The 17,292-nt window shown below is 41.2% G+C and overlaps 1 protein-coding gene across 6 annotated transcripts in view; it reads left to right on the top strand.

The window, feature by feature from the left end:
* The window catches only part of npnta (nephronectin a), a 41,938-nt gene extending 25,072 nt beyond the window's left edge, over nucleotides 1-16,866 (top strand). For all 6 annotated transcript variants that reach the window (XM_080029100.1, XM_080029101.1, XM_080029103.1 and 3 more), the window contains 9 exons: nucleotides 1,443-1,562; nucleotides 2,866-2,985; nucleotides 5,608-5,742; nucleotides 6,822-6,944; nucleotides 8,219-8,701; nucleotides 12,102-12,191; nucleotides 13,255-13,353; nucleotides 14,881-15,140; nucleotides 15,381-16,866. In XM_080029100.1, the coding sequence (XP_079885226.1) occupies nucleotides 1,443-1,562; nucleotides 2,866-2,985; nucleotides 5,608-5,742; nucleotides 6,822-6,944; nucleotides 8,219-8,701; nucleotides 12,102-12,191; nucleotides 13,255-13,353; nucleotides 14,881-15,140; nucleotides 15,381-15,491 (1,541 nt within the window). In that variant the 3' untranslated portion in view covers nucleotides 15,492-16,866. The remainder of the gene's footprint in view (nucleotides 1-1,442; nucleotides 1,563-2,865; nucleotides 2,986-5,607; nucleotides 5,743-6,821; nucleotides 6,945-8,218; nucleotides 8,702-12,101; nucleotides 12,192-13,254; nucleotides 13,354-14,880; nucleotides 15,141-15,380) is intronic.
* Nucleotides 16,867-17,292: the final 426 nt, after the last annotated feature.

Genomic DNA, 17,292 nt, shown 5'->3' with positions numbered 1-17,292 from the left:
TTTTTAAAGGCCTACTTCACCTGTGGGAATATGAAGGTGTATTGAACTCTGAGATCCTATGTAGTATAAATGTGCAATTTTTTTAGAAATCGGTTCACCCTAGCCTGAGAGTGTTTTATGGTCTCACTGTCTAACCCTACAGATGATGTCACAACTGGGCAAACTGTAGGGTTAGACAGTGAGGCCATAACACACTCTTTCTGCCTTTTCTCAGGCTAGGATGAGCCGATTTCTAAAAATGTTGCACTTTAGGCCTTAAAGTATTACCTAGATGTAACTTAAAACATTGATGCTGTCTCTGTGCCTTTTACAAGTGTCAGAACGTCATTCTGCGGGAGAAAACATGCACAGCACCAGGGCTAATCGAACTGAAATACATAAGTGGAATGCAGACATTTAAAATGTTATCAGTAACACCTGGGTTAATATTATTAGTTTATCCTGTGCCTTTCCTGTTATACGGCATATGTCAAACTGTGCCCATATAAAAAACATGGAGCTATCTAGCTCTTGGTTTGGTCGGTTTGTTACAGTTTTAATGTCGTGGCTGTCACTTTGCTTTAGCTGCATTCCTTAAGGTACAATTTAAAAAGAATCTATGGCAAAGGAGAAATCCACATATATTTAATCCAGCGCTTCACATAGAGGACACTTTGTCTCGTCATTGCAGGAAGAGCGCAACATGGGGTAACTAACAACATTAACGGTGTCTCTGTCAGTGTCCCTGTCGCTCCTGTGAGGAAACAAACCAAACTGCCACTGAAACACATATGTGGAAATGCAGACATTAATAATGTTATTAGTTACACCTTGTGTTTGACTAGTCGAAATGTCTGCTGCGAGGAACGGTATAATGACTTGCAATTTGCATAAGCATTTGACAGGTGTTGTCGAGCTCGGGTCTTATTCCTTTCTCCCAGGAGCCCTCCCCGAGTCGAAGTCAGACAGCATAATTTTCTAATAAGACTTCCGTGGGCTGTTGGTGACATTTCTCTACTTGTATGCCTGCATTAAAAACACTGGAATTATAGGTGTTTATTAAAAGGGAGGACTGGATGGTGCAGCTACAGCCACATGATCTTGTGGTGATTCAGAGGGTATAATAGCATCTTTTATCACTTCCAGGTAATGGGCAGGTTGACAGTTGACACTGGCTTCCTGTTAAATCATCAAAGAGGGAAGCTGCAGGCCTGTCAGAACATGGCAGCGCTTCCTCGAAGACGCACCCCCCCTACCCACCCCTTCCAAAACACACACATTAGCCCCCGCACACAGACAAACAAGACACCTCAAAACCACACTCAAATGGATGGGTGAGGTTTGACATAACTGACCTCTTCACCTTTGCCCTCTGACTAGTTTCACCCCTATATGGGAGGTTCTTTCTCTCTCTCTCTCTGAACTCCAGTCTGCTCATGCTGTCTCTCTCTCTCTGTCTGCAGACCTGAATGAGTGCGGGCTGAAGCCGAGGCCTTGTAAACACAGGTGCATGAACACGTACGGGAGTTACAAGTGCTACTGCCTCAACGGCTACATGCTGATGCCTGATGGGACCTGTGGAAGTGAGTCTGTCTTCCTCTTAAACACACACACAGACACACACACACACACACACACACACACACACACACACACACACACAATAAATACTCTGTCAGTCTCAGTCTCTGTGATTGTTCGCACTGTTTGTATTGTTGTCTGAAATGTGGGTATTTTCATTCCTGACCTATTTTCTCCCTTGTGAGTTTTTTCTTTTCATCATCTCTTTTCCGCTTTGTAACCTGGATGTGCAACTGCGAAGCCTTCCTTCACTTCAACACAAATTTATTAATTCTGAATTCCTGCAAAAAGCAGTGCTGGTGACATACTATGCTCTATATTATAAAATGTGTTTTCCCACTCGTGTGAGTGCCTCCGGCAGCAGCCTCACAAACCCTTTGATAGACTGCTTTGATTAAAGCCCTGTGCCGATCCCCTTCATTATTGCAGCTCTACAGTGTGAAGAACCCTTGTGAAGAACCCAAAGAGGGTTAAAATGAAAAATAATGTAAAAGAAACAATCTTTGGAGCCTTGAGCGAATGAGTGCAGCTCTTAATAGTTGCCCTCAGGTATTTCACAGAATTGGAGTTGGTGCCTATACACGTCTCCCTGTAAATTCTGTCCCCCGCCTGATAACTATTTTCTGCTCACGTTTCTCCAGGATGGCGTAACTCCTGGTAACTAAATTCCAAATTGCTCAACACTGGAGGCAATCTCAAATTGTTTTAGGTGTGATGTCTGTCTAAGCTACTGATTTGATCAATAGATCGCTCGGCCACAGCATTTAATCAGCCTGGCTTGCCAGTCATCACACTGGACTCCATTGTGCCTTCAGCAGCTGAAGTGGCGATGGCAGCATGAGCCCCAATTTTAATTTCCTTTTTTAAGGTCCCAAGTTATTGAGAGAGGCTGAACAAAATCCATTCCACTATTTTGTTATTGCAAAGGGTCTTGATCTGCCCAGCATGGGTCAACTACAGAGGTGCTGCAAACTGCCGCTTTGATGGTGTAGGAAATGGATTATGAGTTGTGGGGAAGGATGAAAGTTGGCTAAGGGAGGATTGTGTGGGCTGAGGTGTGAGCACAGTGCGACTGCGCAGCATAGGAATCTAATAAAGGCAGAGTGCCTGTTGTCTGCACCAGGGTCAACTCGACTAATATCAGAAAAGGCAGGTGAGTGGCCTGCTGGCACTAGCTTGAGGACAAGGCTAAGTGTGATTGTGAATGTGACGAGGGGAAAAAAGTGAGAGTGAGGGCAGTTATAACTGTCCCTCCCCTCTTCTCTTCCTTTTTAATACGTGCTGTGTTTCCCTCATGTCCATCAGATGCTCGCACTTGTGGCATGGCCAACTGCCAGTACGGCTGTGAGGTGCTGAAAGGAGAGGTCCGATGTCAGTGTCCGTCGCCCGGGCTACAGCTGGCTCCGGATGGAAGAACCTGTGTGGGTACGTCCGGCTGTTTTATATATGGCCACACAGCAGGCAATGACAACTGTTACCACTCCCTTCAATGAGCAACCCATTTAAAATGTCACTAACAGGAATGTTTTATTTTTTTTTATGTTTTCTTCTGAGAGCAAGAAAGAAAACTTGGCAGCCGAAATTCCATTTGGGAATCAAGTCAAACTATCTTGGCAAGCAAAGCTGACATTCATCAAGAATATTTTCTAATACATTTTATTATTATTTTTTTTTTACTTTGATCAAGGCACCCAGCAATTAAACGGTCATTGTCTATCTAGATGATGACTTTATTCCATTCACTTCCTTTTAGCTTTTGCAGCAGAATCGCTCCACAACCCTCCTCCTGTCTTCCCCTTCCTTTTTTAATTACTGTATGTTGCAGATGAGTAACTGACAGATGTAAGGGGTCAGTTGAGGCACTTAACCTGGGAGTGGTTTAAATACAGGTTGTTCCAGAGCGGACTGTTCCACTTGCCTTACAGCCCCACTTAAATGCAGGCTGGTTAATGGGGGGCGGATTTTCTAAAAGAGCACAGACATCAATCATGAAAAATAATGGAGAAGGAAGGAAAAGGTTTCCAAGCACAGGTGTTACGACCCTTTATTGGAATGTTTCCTGATCTCTCGGGGAAGCCGCTGCTTTATGGAGAGTTTTATGGAGGGATTCTAATCATATTTATGGGGTTGAATCATTCCAGTAACCAGAGCCTTATGAGAGAGTTTGTATGGATGCAGAGCTGTTTCTACAGCTGTAAATGAAATGTGAAATTGAATGTATAGAAGACATTTTTGTTGCAGCTTTAAATGTGGCCTCAGCCCCATATTTGTTAAACGTAAAGGAATGTTCTGCATCCAGTAGTAAAAACAATGTCACACAACAAACAAATAATCATAAAAAATACAAAACACAGAACATAAAAACATAAAAGCATACAGGAGACATCATATAATCATTTACATTGCTTAAGAAAGACAAAGCTGCTACCCTAGTTTGTTTAGGAAGCCAACAGCTTTCTGCATAAGCATACTTCTAAAAGGCTGTTTTAAGTGTTTGAAAATGCTTCAGTACCATTAAACGAGTGTAATGAACTTCGATCTCATATTTAATAATATATGAATAGGGTTATATTATTTGTAATTAAATAATAATAATAGGAAACTAGCAGAAATTGAAAAAAAACTGAAGCAGTAAATAAGTTCTGCAGCTGGTAGACGAGGTACATCAAATTGTATGATAAGAAGAATTCAGTACTACACTGACAATTGCAGCCAGTGAAGATGCTTTGAAAGACATTGCAAACCAAATCAACGCCATTCACTGTATTGGTGTTGTTTGCACAATCTATAATGTTTATAATCATGTCTTTTTGACTTAAGGAAGGAAATTAATATCCATATTCAACTAACTATAATCAATGTGAGGAATACATTCCCTGCTGATTGGATTCATGAAATGATTCATTTTCTAATCTTTTTTTTTTAAGAAACTGCACCCTTTGTTTGTGTACAAGACAATGGATTAGTCCAGAAACCCCAATAAGAAGGCTGTCTCATGATCCACTAAAAATAAATATTGACTTGTTTTTGCGCTGACAGACCTGCTACAAAACTCTCCAATAAATGTGAGAGTGTATCGATGCCTTTTTCATTGTTGAAGACGATCAGAAGGCTTCATCTTCCATTGCTGCTTCACGTAGAAATTGCTGAATGTATCAGGCATGCTGTCAAATAAAACCCCATGTCAGTGGTTAATATTGGCTGATATATATACAGTATATTGTTATGGTTATCTACAGTATATCTGATGCTTAAAGATTTGATACCTTGAAATAAAAGCCTGAGCTGTCTTCAATGCCTGTTTTTAAGAATGTTTACACTTGTAAACCTAATAAAAACAGGCATTTGTAAACAATATTATATATTTCTTATAAAGACACAGGGACTGTGTACATAATAATTCACCATTGCCCTGCAAGCTGAATAATTCAACTGCAGGCCTTTAAGCAGTTCCACTGGAGCAGTTTGGGATTAAGTGCCTCGCTAATGAGAATCACAACTGTAGCTGTTAAGGGATGAAGGAGCTCCACATGCTTGTTTTCCCCGGCGTGTCCAGGTGTCTCAGTGTTTTAAGTCCCTTTTAAACAACAGTCCCTGTTGGAGAACACAGTGCCTCAGCTGCATCATAAATTAAGGATTTTCAGGTAAATGCTTGGAGCCTCCCTGTGTCTAAATATTAATGCCCCACATGTCTGCAAAGGTGATCAACAGTGACGCTGAGAATAGGTCTTTAAATAATGAAACAAGGTAGTGTGCATTGTATTCTGCTCACTGAACAGAATTTATAATGGGCTTTGTACATAGGTGAATATTAAACCATGGAAGGTGAAAAACTCTTCTGGCCTAAAAATAAACGTTTGGTTTAGTTTTGGTTTAAATGACCTTTTTTTCCCCCTTGATGTTTTTAATTTTGTACGCATTTCATCCCATGTGTGTGTGTGTGTGTGTGACCGACTCAAGCATCAAAAATAATGAAAATATTGTCTTATAATTTGAATATTTTCTTCTTCTGTGTAAATAACCTGTATCTCTATTTCTCTCTTGCAGATGTGGATGAGTGTGCAGCAGGAATAGCGGTGTGTCCCAGGTTCAGGAAATGCATCAACACCTTTGGCAGCTACATCTGCAAGTGCCACGAAGGTTTTGACCTGCAATACATCAATGGGAAATACCAATGCATAGGTAATGTCACAAGGTCTCGGCAGTGAGGCTTTTACAGATAAAACTTACAAAGGTCATATCAGTGCTGAGATATTTTTGAATTATTACCAAGCTATTTTTAGTGATGTAGGTGTTGTTTTTCTGTGAGCGAGAGCATGTACACACACACACACACACAAACACACACACACACACACACACAAGGGCTGCACGCACTCTCACACGTGCGACACATTGAAAAAAAAGGCATATTATAGGACTGGTTCATATGCTTTCAAACTGTTTGCTGCAAGGCGTCTTTTTATAGCGGCTGATGGGGAACTAAATGCAATGTCCTTGTTCCGGCCCAAAAAATATATTACATCTGTAGATGATATGAGGCCTTACTAGTCTGGGTTGGACAAATCAAGTGCTTATCTGCCATGGTTACAGGTTTTTTGCTATGAAAGTCTTTTTCTTACTGTCACTCTGCTGCATGCAGCTAAGGAAGAAAACCCTTTCTGGAGAAACACAAAGGCATTTTTGAACAAAACAAATACTGTAGTACATTAGCTAAAGCACCATACAGTTAAATCTTGACAGACTTGTACTTTACTTGAATATTTTCACGCCATGCTACTTTATACTTCCAGTTCACTACGAGGCACAATTCTGCTTTTTACTCCACAACATTTATCTGACAGGTTACTCGTTGCATACTGCAGATTAAGATTCCTCTCTAAAAATCGGATCAAAATTCTATTCAAACTCACAGCGCTCACCTTAAATCTTTAACCTTTATTTATTTATCAATTCATTTTTCTTTAACAAATGTTTAAAAAAAGAGCAAAAGTTGAGCACTGACTGTAATCTTGCCATTTGCTCCTAAGATGCTTCAAAAATATACTGTATTTCTCTGAGGATGTTTTTTACCAAACAACTGTCCTAATGATTTTGCCCTGGCATTCATGGAGGGGTCACAAACAGCCCATAAGACATTAACTTTGAGCCCCCCTTGAAGTAGATAGGCAGTTAGCCTTTGATATCCTGCTGTTATGTCTGAAGCTTTTTATATTTTACAGCAGGTAGCTGAATGTTGTTATGTTTCCATTATCTTTCAGATGTGGATGAGTGCTCTTTAGGCCAGAGCCACTGCAGCAGCTTTGCCACCTGTTACAACACGCCGGGCTCCTACAAGTGCAAATGCAAAGATGGCTACAGGGGGATGGGCCATGACTGCAAACGTAAGAAATGAGAACAAAACCGGTGCCCCGATGCTCAATTTAGCAAAGAGGAACAGGGGGCCTCACATTGTTTGTTTCCTCTGCCCTCATCATAGCCTCCTTTCTAAAGGCTGTCAGTCTTAACTTAAATCACCCTGCTGCCTTATCACATGTGCCCAGAGTGACATCTGGTCATTTTGACGAGCAAAATTAAAAGTAAAATATTTCCTGGCAGTTTGTCTCCATTTGCATGCTGACACACGGTGCATTTATCTCCAAGCTCGGTTGACAAGAAGTCATGTATTCTCCCCAGTTATTTAATCATCTAACAGAAAAAACTGGTGTAACGGTCCAGTGAGTAGAGAGGATGCCTCCCGTGATTCAAATACACTGAAGTGTATACACCCCCTCCCCCCCGTTTAGCCTGCCCAAAGGGGTGTGAGCCACAAGTGCCTTGGGTGTCCAGTTGCAATATTCTATTTGTGTGTCAGATATCAAAGTTGCCTGAAACCCAGGAAGGCAATAACCGGGTTCAAACCACTTGGCTTTGTCCACTCTCATTCCTCACTCGTGAAATCCTCACGACCCCCCCCCCCCCCCCCCCCCCCGCCCCCAGTCCGCCTTTCCCCACTCCCACATCATACCAACCCCCAAATCTCTGGCCCTGCTCCTCAACTGAAGAATGTGTGGACGAACAAAGGAAAAGGAGGTGTAACTTTGATGACATCATCAGGGCGAGGGTGATCTATGGAGCACAGCAACCTGTTTAAATGACAGATCATTCCACACATAGAGAACAGCTTTAGCCGGATTGCTGCGAGGCCTCCGGCTATGAGCACGTAAATAATTACAAATCAGGGTGAGCACAGGGACAGATGACAAGCCAACGTCAGAGGGCGATATTGGTTTCACAAGAGCAGGAATTCACTGAATGTGGAGTTTTTGTGGTAAAGCTTGTGAAGGCATATGTCACGCATCCACCATCCCTCTTTCTCTCTTTTAACATTACTATTGAGGAAATGATGTCCAGAATTGTCTTTAGAGCTCACTCTAAAGACAAATGAATGAAGGTGGAGCAGCTTTTCACTTCAGTGAGATTTAAAACACCCCCAATTTGTTTGAGGGTGATAACATTTAGTTAATAGATATCAGGAGAAATATCAGTAGATGAAAGAAAGCCCCGCTCTGCAAGAAGTCTGGATAATCATTGCGGTTTAGTCTGCAATTCTATGCCTCATCAACTCTTAAGTGTTCATATATTCAGTGCTCCATCTGCTCTCTCTTTATTATTTCAGCCATTCCTAAGGTGGTTATTGATCCTCCGAGACCGGGCAAACGGCCTCCGAATCATCACAACTACATCCCGGACATGGATGAGAGGAGGACCACCACCACCGTGCGCCCGGCGGTGACTCAGAGGAGAATCTTTCCCGTTATTCCCAAAACAACAACAACCACTGTGGCGCCCCGGACGGTCAAACCAGCGACCAAAGCTCCTCCTCCTCCTCCTCCGCCCCCAAAGAGGATCACCCCACGTCCACGCAAGCCGGCCGTTCCCACCCGTAGGCCCTACGTCCCACCCAGGAAGCCTCCAGCAGCACCCACACGCAAGCCCTACATCCCACCCAGGAAGCCTCCAGCAGCACCCACACGCAAGCCCTACGTCCCACCCAGGCCAGTGCCTCCCACCAGACTGCCACAGACACCACCACCACCGGTCACACCAGTAGACAACACCATCCAGAAAGAGGTCACCAAACAGCGAGGGGATGTTCATAGTAAGAAGGTTTTTTTTGAATTATTATTATATTGTCTCATATTTCAAGTAGTTGACATTTGTTCTTTCATCAATTTTGGCAGAAAAGTCACTTCTCAGACCATTTTCAATACACACACACAATGTCTTGAGACATTTTCATAGTTGAAGGGGAAATCTTTATAAATAATTATATTATGATGATTAATGCAAACAAACCTTTAACTGTGCATGGGTTTCATGAGGGACACAGGGTTAAGTGATGATTTTCTGTGGGTTTATTAACAAGAGTGATACCTTTCACATTACATATACAGAAATACACATTGTTCATATGTAATACTAGAGAGCATAGTTAGGGTTGTTGCAGTAGATGGGTTTAATCTCAGATGTGTATGTTTGCTAGTGAGTTGAGGCTCTTCTTTGCCTTTTGGTCACAGATTTAGAAATACTGTAAGAAGGCACTTGTTTGTCCAACACTTCATCTTCATCAGTTCCCTGTCAGGTTTCCGTTGAAAAGATTGGAGCAAATTTGCATATTTCTTCATCCGAATCCTGAAACATTGTGTTCATCCTGAAACCTGTCATATTGTGGGGAATCAGAATTGATGTGTACGTGACAGATGATGTACATTATCATATTCTATTATTCAAACACATGAGTATGTGGATGTAACTTATCTGTCCACTTGGGAGTCAGTCAACAGGTGTTGACGGTTTCTGAACATTGTGCAAGAAATGTAAATAATTTTCTTTATGTGAACTGTTGATAAATGATTTATGGTGATGGGAGGGCTGAGGGTTCACGCTTAAGTATTTCCTCACTGTCATACATCCTCCCACATATAAGAATTCAAGGTGGTTAATATGTTAATCAAGCTTTATCCTCCCACATAGTAAAGTATTATACACAGATTGTGAAGAAATAACCCATTTTTTACACATGTCAAAATAGTCTTACTAATTGCAGAGCTAAATGCTCGGTATATTTTCCCCTCAACTTAATTATCTATCAGTTAACTAAACAAACTCCAGCAGACCGTTGTTGTTCTGCCTGTCACTGTGTTCTCCGTCAAACATGTTTTTTGACACCAGTTACATTCAAAATGCATCATCTATTATTGAGTTAATTTAATGTTCTTGATCGAAAACAGTTAAGAGTTGAAGTCATAATACTGTAGCATTAATATGTGATTGACATTGTTTATTTCTGCTCGAGGAAGGTAATCACTGCAATCATCTGCAGCTTTCTTTGCACAGTCTTAAATGTGTGTGCATCTTCCTAACAGCTGTTTGTTCCTGAGATAATCCTGTGACATGTGACTTGTTAATCCTGAAAAAAAATTTCAGTTTAGTGCCAAAATCAATTACTCTAATAGATGATTTGCATACAGTATTTCAAGGATGCAGCTGGTGGAATTCTATATTTTTTTTTCACGATTGTCTACACAAAGAGATCAAATCTAACAATGAAATGATGCTGTTAACAAGTCTTCTATTCTCTGTCTATGTTTGAAGCCTGATATAGTTTATTACTAACAGAATACCATTCACCTCCTTTTGGGTTGAATATTTCTAAACCTTGACACATAAAAACCAAAACAATCTGTTTGGTAATACTTGTACACAACAAGGTTTGGGTGATAAGATAAATCATTTTGTCTAGTTAAACTGCGATTGTAAATAAATATTCTTTTTGTATTCTCGAAGAACTGCATACAAGAAACAGATAAAGCAGGAACTACGCTTTTGCACATTATAATATAGAGCCATATGGAAAGAGCAGCAGAAGGTGAAAATAATTGGAAAGTTTAGTCGAGGCGCACCACAAGTTTAAATTGGGCATTGTAAATAAGTGCCTGCTTCTGCTTTTAGTTGTCATGCTCACTTGCAGGCATAGCAAAAAATGTGTCTTTACCAAACCTAACATTCAGCTGCTTTGACCTAGAAACTTCTGGTCAGATGCAACAGCAATGTACAGCCTGGTACTCACCTTGCCAGATGGCATCACATAATTATAAAAAATAAAGTGGGAAGAGAAAATTACATTAGCACCTGTCTGCACGACTTGAGGGAGATATCAATCTAATATGTGCAGCACTGCAGAACAGTAATAGAAATAAGAGTTTTCCTGGAGATGGTTTGAACAATATGAGAGAGGGAGGGAGGAGAGACTACTCAACTAATAAGATAAAAATAGAGATCATTTGAATAATAGTCTTGTGGCATCAACACCTCAGCTGTGCCTTCCTTTCAGTGTTAAAACAACGCAACCCTGTTCCTTTCAACATTTTCTTGTGCTTATGCTTAGCAACCTGGTAATGATGCTGACTTTGCTTCCAGCCAACAATAGTTACAGCACATACCCGCCAGTAGAACCACACATTACCGTTGTTAGATTCAAGATATGATGGACCATGATAGAAGCAAGCTGTTTTTACTCCTGCTCCCATTCTTTATGCTAAGCTAAGCGTTTTAGCTCTAGCTCCATACAAGACAAGAAAGTAAATAAGCATATTTCTAAGACTATACATTGAAGTCTGCGTCACCCAGTTATAGGATGGGCCCTTTCAGTGCTCAGTTTGACATGAAGGGGCAAATGTCTCGGACTCTGACGGACTGACAGTTCAAGTGCGGGTTACGGCACTTGAACTCATCGAATACGAGCAATAATGCGCCTGGGATGCTGGGAAGAGTTTTATTGACATATTGTCTCCTTAAATTACACTATAGTTTGTCTCTTGTCCAAATGCCATAGACACTAAAATAGAGACGTGTAACTGTAATTTTCATTCCTTTGACACCTTTCTCCATAAAGAACCTCTTCATAAAACATTCCATATATCCAGTAAAACCGCCTGTCATTCTTATTGTGTCAAAGCGCCAACACATCTTTCACTGCAAATGTAAAAGTATATGAAAACGTTCTATGCTTTAACTTTGTCAGTTGACCTTTAGCAGGACAGCTTGGCTTATAGTATTTTGGGCTGTGTGTGTGTGTGTGTGTGTGTGTGTGTGTGTGTGTGTGTGTGTGTGACCCCTCTGCAGAAGCAAATAGGCTATTTCTGGAAAGGCTGTGTACTGTATATGTGTGTATAGCTCTCGGTTGTGTAGCAGCAACGTTGCATCAGATGACCCATTGCCCTTTTACCATTCACATATGACTCGTAGCGTGTTGCTGCACGTTTTTTTTTCAGGTAGTCTGGTCCCTTCAGCCGTCCATGCAGCGCCGTAAAACGTGCTTCACTCAAGATATGCAGGCACTAAACCATGACTTTGATTCATCCTGGTAGAGTCCTTGTAGAGTAATGAAAGGAGAGACACGAAATAGTCCAGAGCGGGGATGCTAGTGAGTAAATATAATACCTTGTGTTAATCCTTTATCTAAACCTGCATCTCTCACTTCTCCCCTTCTCCCGTAGTCCCTCGGAACCACGGCCATAACACAGTGATTGGCGTGGACTTTGACATTGAGCTGGGCAACACGGCAGATGAAGCCAAGGACGATCCAGGTAAACACACAACATGTTGGACAGAGATAATCGGCAGCAGCCCCCGCGCTCATAGCAGACTGCAGAGCTCAAATGGTGACAGACGAGCCACATTTGGCTCTTGGCAAAATGAAACTGACGATCAACTTGTGCAGTGCTGATAACGAGGCCTAGATATTATGGTGACCAGATGTGTTCTGATAGGCCTTTTCACCGGGAAGAGACACATGACATCTGGCCGTACTTTTCCACTTTTCACATTATGCTGGCTTGATTGCTTAAATGATTAATTGATCATTTGGAAATATACATCAGTTCACTTAAACTCTCTAGAACTAGATGTAGATTCCCTAAAACAAGTACATGAGACAGTTCAGTGGAGAGATAGCATTTCATCTGTTATATTAAGCCAATGTGTTGCATTAATGACAATGGTATGTGGATTGATTTGTGTAATGATTTAGTATCAAGTTTATTTTGGTACACATTGAATCACTTGCGATGCAGTGTCAAGAGAGAAGACATTTTCATTGGCCCAGAAAATGAACTGAGAAGTGTTTTGTGGAAAACCCTAATTCAGGGACAATGTGATGGATGTTATTCTTATGTTCGAACCAAATTGCGGCAACTGTATTTCCTGTGTTTCCTTTAAATTCATCATTGCTTGCTTGAGTAATAAATCATCCTTCATTGAATATTATGACTATTTCCACTTTACACTATAGTATTGTAATATGGTGTTGTAGGGTCTGCTATACCTGCAGAAGTACACTCCCTTACCACACACACACACACACACACACACACACACACACAGCCTGATATCAGCAATTCCAACAACTCATATGAATATGTGGTTCAAGAGGCTCCTTTTCCAGTTGACTTTTCCTCACTACTTCCGTTCTTTTCAGGGAATAGAACAACTGTTTACACCTTTATTTTATCAGCATGCACATCATAACGTGCTTCAGTAGCTCCTGTTACTCCGAGTAACATTCACACAGCACAGTTCCTGTGAAGTGTTACATAGAGTATGTATGCCCCCTCCCCTTCTTCTCTGAAAGGTGTGTTTTATTCTCTTCAGAGTCGGGGTATCTGAGCTGCTCCTTTGATGACGGTCTATGTGGCTGGATCCGGGACAAAGACGGAGACCTGCACTGGGAGACGACACCTGATCCGTCGGGTAATTAAAGGGACAGGGTTCAACGATTCTCGCTCAAGCTAAATTGTTTATTATATTGTCAACAAAATGGAAACAGGAAAAGCCACACACACACACACACACACACACACACACACACACACACACACACACACACACACACACACACACACACACACACACACACAAACCCCTCACAGAGCCAGACAAGCCATGCAGCTCGATTTTTGTTCTGCTCAATACAGGTCAAGGTGAAAATTACTCGAGGTTAAAGTAGTTTGTATTTGCTGCAGATTAGTGCTTTTCTCTACAAAGCGATGCAAATGAGAAGTGGATTACGTGACCTGTCAGTGATATATTCGTGCTCACATTAAATGGGAACACGACACTGTTTTTCTCTGGGGTTCAGACGAGGGGAAAATGCGACGAGTTGTGTTGAGAGGGCTCAGTAGACGGGGTGTGAGGATTAAACAGTGCGGCGTACTGGCACTGTTCAAGAGCCACTAACTACATCAGGCTTCCTCTGCCAACTGGCTTCTTCGTGCTGCAGTTACACTTGTGTGTTCCAGGCATTCAGACGGAGGCCTCATTTCTGCCAAGTTTGCACTCACACTCAATTAGAGAAAATAAATATTTTTGCCCGGATCTCTTAGTTGCTTAGAAAATCAGTTACAGTAAATCATCAGCTAAGCCCTGACCAAGAGGAATTCCATTTAAGCATTTCAATTTCCAATAGCCTTTAGTAAATACAGTATTTGAACATTTGAACAGTGTCTAATTTATGGATTATGTGTGTCCACATATACACAGCTTTTACTACATCGTCAGGGTGTTGTGACTCATGTCATTATTTACTGTTCATCACTTTAGGTTCCTTTGATAGATAGCCACTGGTGAACACTCATGGCTGGTAGGGAATTGGCACAGATTTAGAGGGCGCTCATAATTTATGCAGAAAGCCTCTGAAGCCCTCAGATTTGAATTGCACCCCCTGTGGTTAACACCAGCCCTGCACGGATCTGCTAGATAAGCAGAAATACCTCTACATTAATCAGCTATTATCCAAAGGCACTTTAACCTTTACATTTTTTAAACTGTAATTTTTCTTACTCATTGCCATAGCGCTATTAGGCCTTCTGCTTCTGCGGTTATTTTTTTTGTGTCGTTAGTTTTGCTTGCAATCAGATATGAGGAGGTCAAGGGTTTGTTGCTCAAAGCATTACAAACACACATGCACATGATCGGTTGAGTATAAATAATACATTATTCAAAATCTTAAATGAGGAAAAAAATCACATCACCATTATTGTCTTATTATATTACTATTAAATTATTTCTTAGGATACAGTAATATATAGGGGGTGCCAAGGTGCTACCAGCAATGTAGCATTTCTCCCATCAGGCAGGGAACTATTTTCGTACCATGTTTTCTAAGATACAGTCTAGTGTTGTCAGTGAACACAATTTTGTGCTGCCTATTTTAATTAAGAAGCAGATATTATTTTAGTTTCTCTTTTTTGCCTTAACTGACTGCAACTGCTTCCCTAGGTGGACGTTACCTCACCATTCCCGAGGTGGGCAACAAGAGGACAGGGCGAGGGGCGCGGCTGGTCCTCCCACTCACCCCTCCCTGGAACGATGGCAATCTGTGCCTGTCATTCCGGCACAAGCTGGCAGGCCACCACGTGGGCATGCTGCAAGTGTTTGTGAAGAAGGGAAAGCAGTACAGCCCCGCAGTCTGGGGCCGAACAGGTGGAAACGGCTGGAGGCACACCCAAATCACATTATGGGGCACAGGCTTGGAAAGTGTGAGTTTAACAATAAACATGTCGAAGAAGTTAACACATTTCAAAACATTTTTGACAGGAAAAAGGAGAAATGTTTGAATACCAGTTTAATAAAAGAACACATCTGAGCAGTAGTATGCATTTCAAATGAGTGGATCCGTAGAATTCAAGTTTGAGATTGAGTAGATAAAAACATAATGTGTGGTGAATGTTCTCCTGTAGCAGTAGTACCTCAGTGTGCATGTTGTTGCTATTCACCAGGTGATCCTGAAGGGGGAGCGTGGGCGAGGCAGGAGCGGTGAGATGGCCGTGGATGACATCACCCTGAGGAAAGGCTCCTGCACAGAGGAGCACAATTTGAGGAGACTCTGACTGACAGAGCAGAGATAGACAGAAAGGAAAACGAGAGGGAAAATCATCTCAAGGAGAACTGACTGTTGTGACAACCCCTCACTCTGTCTGGGCTCTCGCTGATCAAACCCCCCCTCCCACAGCATCCTGCGAACAATACCCCCCCCCCCCCCAAAAAAAAAAAGAAATGGTGCATCTGCAGAACAGTTTGTTTGCTCCATGAATAAAAAGACTGGATCGAATATAACACGCGGATCTTAGCAGCACACTCCGGCCTTCTCAGCCTCCCTCTCACTCCATCACCCTTGTTTTACCCTGCATGTGCCTATTTACCATGGAAATATCCGCCACCTAACATTCTCTTTTATTTCCTCCTAGGGTCATTCCCTTACTTATAGGGGGTCTGCTTTCGCCTTGCTTTTTTCCTTTAACCAAAAGCTGTTTTTTATTCCTTCAACATTAAAAGATGTGGCATGGGGTGTATTCTGTGATGGTTTTAATCAACAAAATACCAGAAGATAGACGGTAAACATTTCATTGAGGGTGAGAGATAAACTAACAAAAAAAGGTTTATAAAGGACAATTGTATTTGTGGTAATTTCTTTCCAATCTAGATGACAAATCTGATATAGATCCAAAGTATAAAAGCAACCAGAGAGTCAGTTTTGCCCTGCTTTGTTCTACTTGGTATTGCAATTCTACTATAGCAGTTTTTACTGAAACGGCACATCTTTTCTTTTGTTATCATTTCAGAGATCTGTTTGGTAGAAGAGGGTTTCACAATTCAGCTCCTTTCCTACCCCGATCTCTAATGGAAGCCTCCCTCAAGTTGTTTAAACACTCCGTGGTCATGCTTTTTCAGATACTTGAAATGTGTCAAAAGCGTATATGATTTCTGACACTGGCAAATCAACCGTTACTTTCTATTATTATACAGTATGTGCTTTGTTATATTAAGTGCAGTTTGTTATAAAGACGATACCCAACTATTTTTTAGGCTTTCGCTAATTGAATTCTTGTAAATGTAGTCGTGTGTACATACTCTAAAGATCTAAAGTCCCATTTGTTGTGTGGTTTATATGTTATGTTATTTCATACAAGATTATTAATTGGACAAAATGGTTGCTATTTCAACTTTTAATCAAATAACATGTATACAGACGGAAACCTTGCATAGTGCAAGGCTGTGTTCAATGTGCTCATGTGTTATGGCATAATGCTCTGTCCGTAATTTGCATAGCACATAGTTCCATATTATATGGTGTGATTATGGAGGGCATTGGCTGGAATTATAAGGTTTTCTGTATGCATGGGTGCATTCACCAGATTCAGATCCAGACCAGTATGTAAATAAAATACATTTGACTGATATGTTACAAAACAAAGCATGATTTTTTTTCTGATATAAAACACATTTTTGAAGGTTACTTGTCCCATTTATTTAAACACTAGTTGTCGAGCTACGTTTTGATGAGTAGGTCCTCATATTGTTTGCACTGTATACTTTGTGTGTATGAGGGCACACATGCAACGTAAGGGCACATGAATATCAACAGCAGTTGATGACATAAAATATTACAATTTTTCAAAACAAGAGGAGGAAAGAAAAGAAAGACAGCCACTTGATCTCACAGTTATAAGCTGGTTTCATAATGTTAAAAAAAAAATTAACACTTTTATAAACACTTACACAGTGCACACAGTGTATTTTGGAGACAAGTGAGTGAAACCTCGGAGGATACCTTTAACATAACAATGCCCCAGAATGTCAAAGGCTGGGTAAAAGATCCAAGCTCACAATATTTATTTTATTTATGTCAGC

Source organism: Ammodytes marinus, assembly GCF_949987685.1.
Source record: "Ammodytes marinus genome assembly, chromosome: 6".
In the NCBI taxonomy this organism is placed as follows: domain Eukaryota; kingdom Metazoa; phylum Chordata; class Actinopteri; order Uranoscopiformes; family Ammodytidae; genus Ammodytes; species Ammodytes marinus.
Note: the sequence above shows the minus strand (reverse complement) of the source record. Positions and strands in the feature narration are given on the sequence as shown.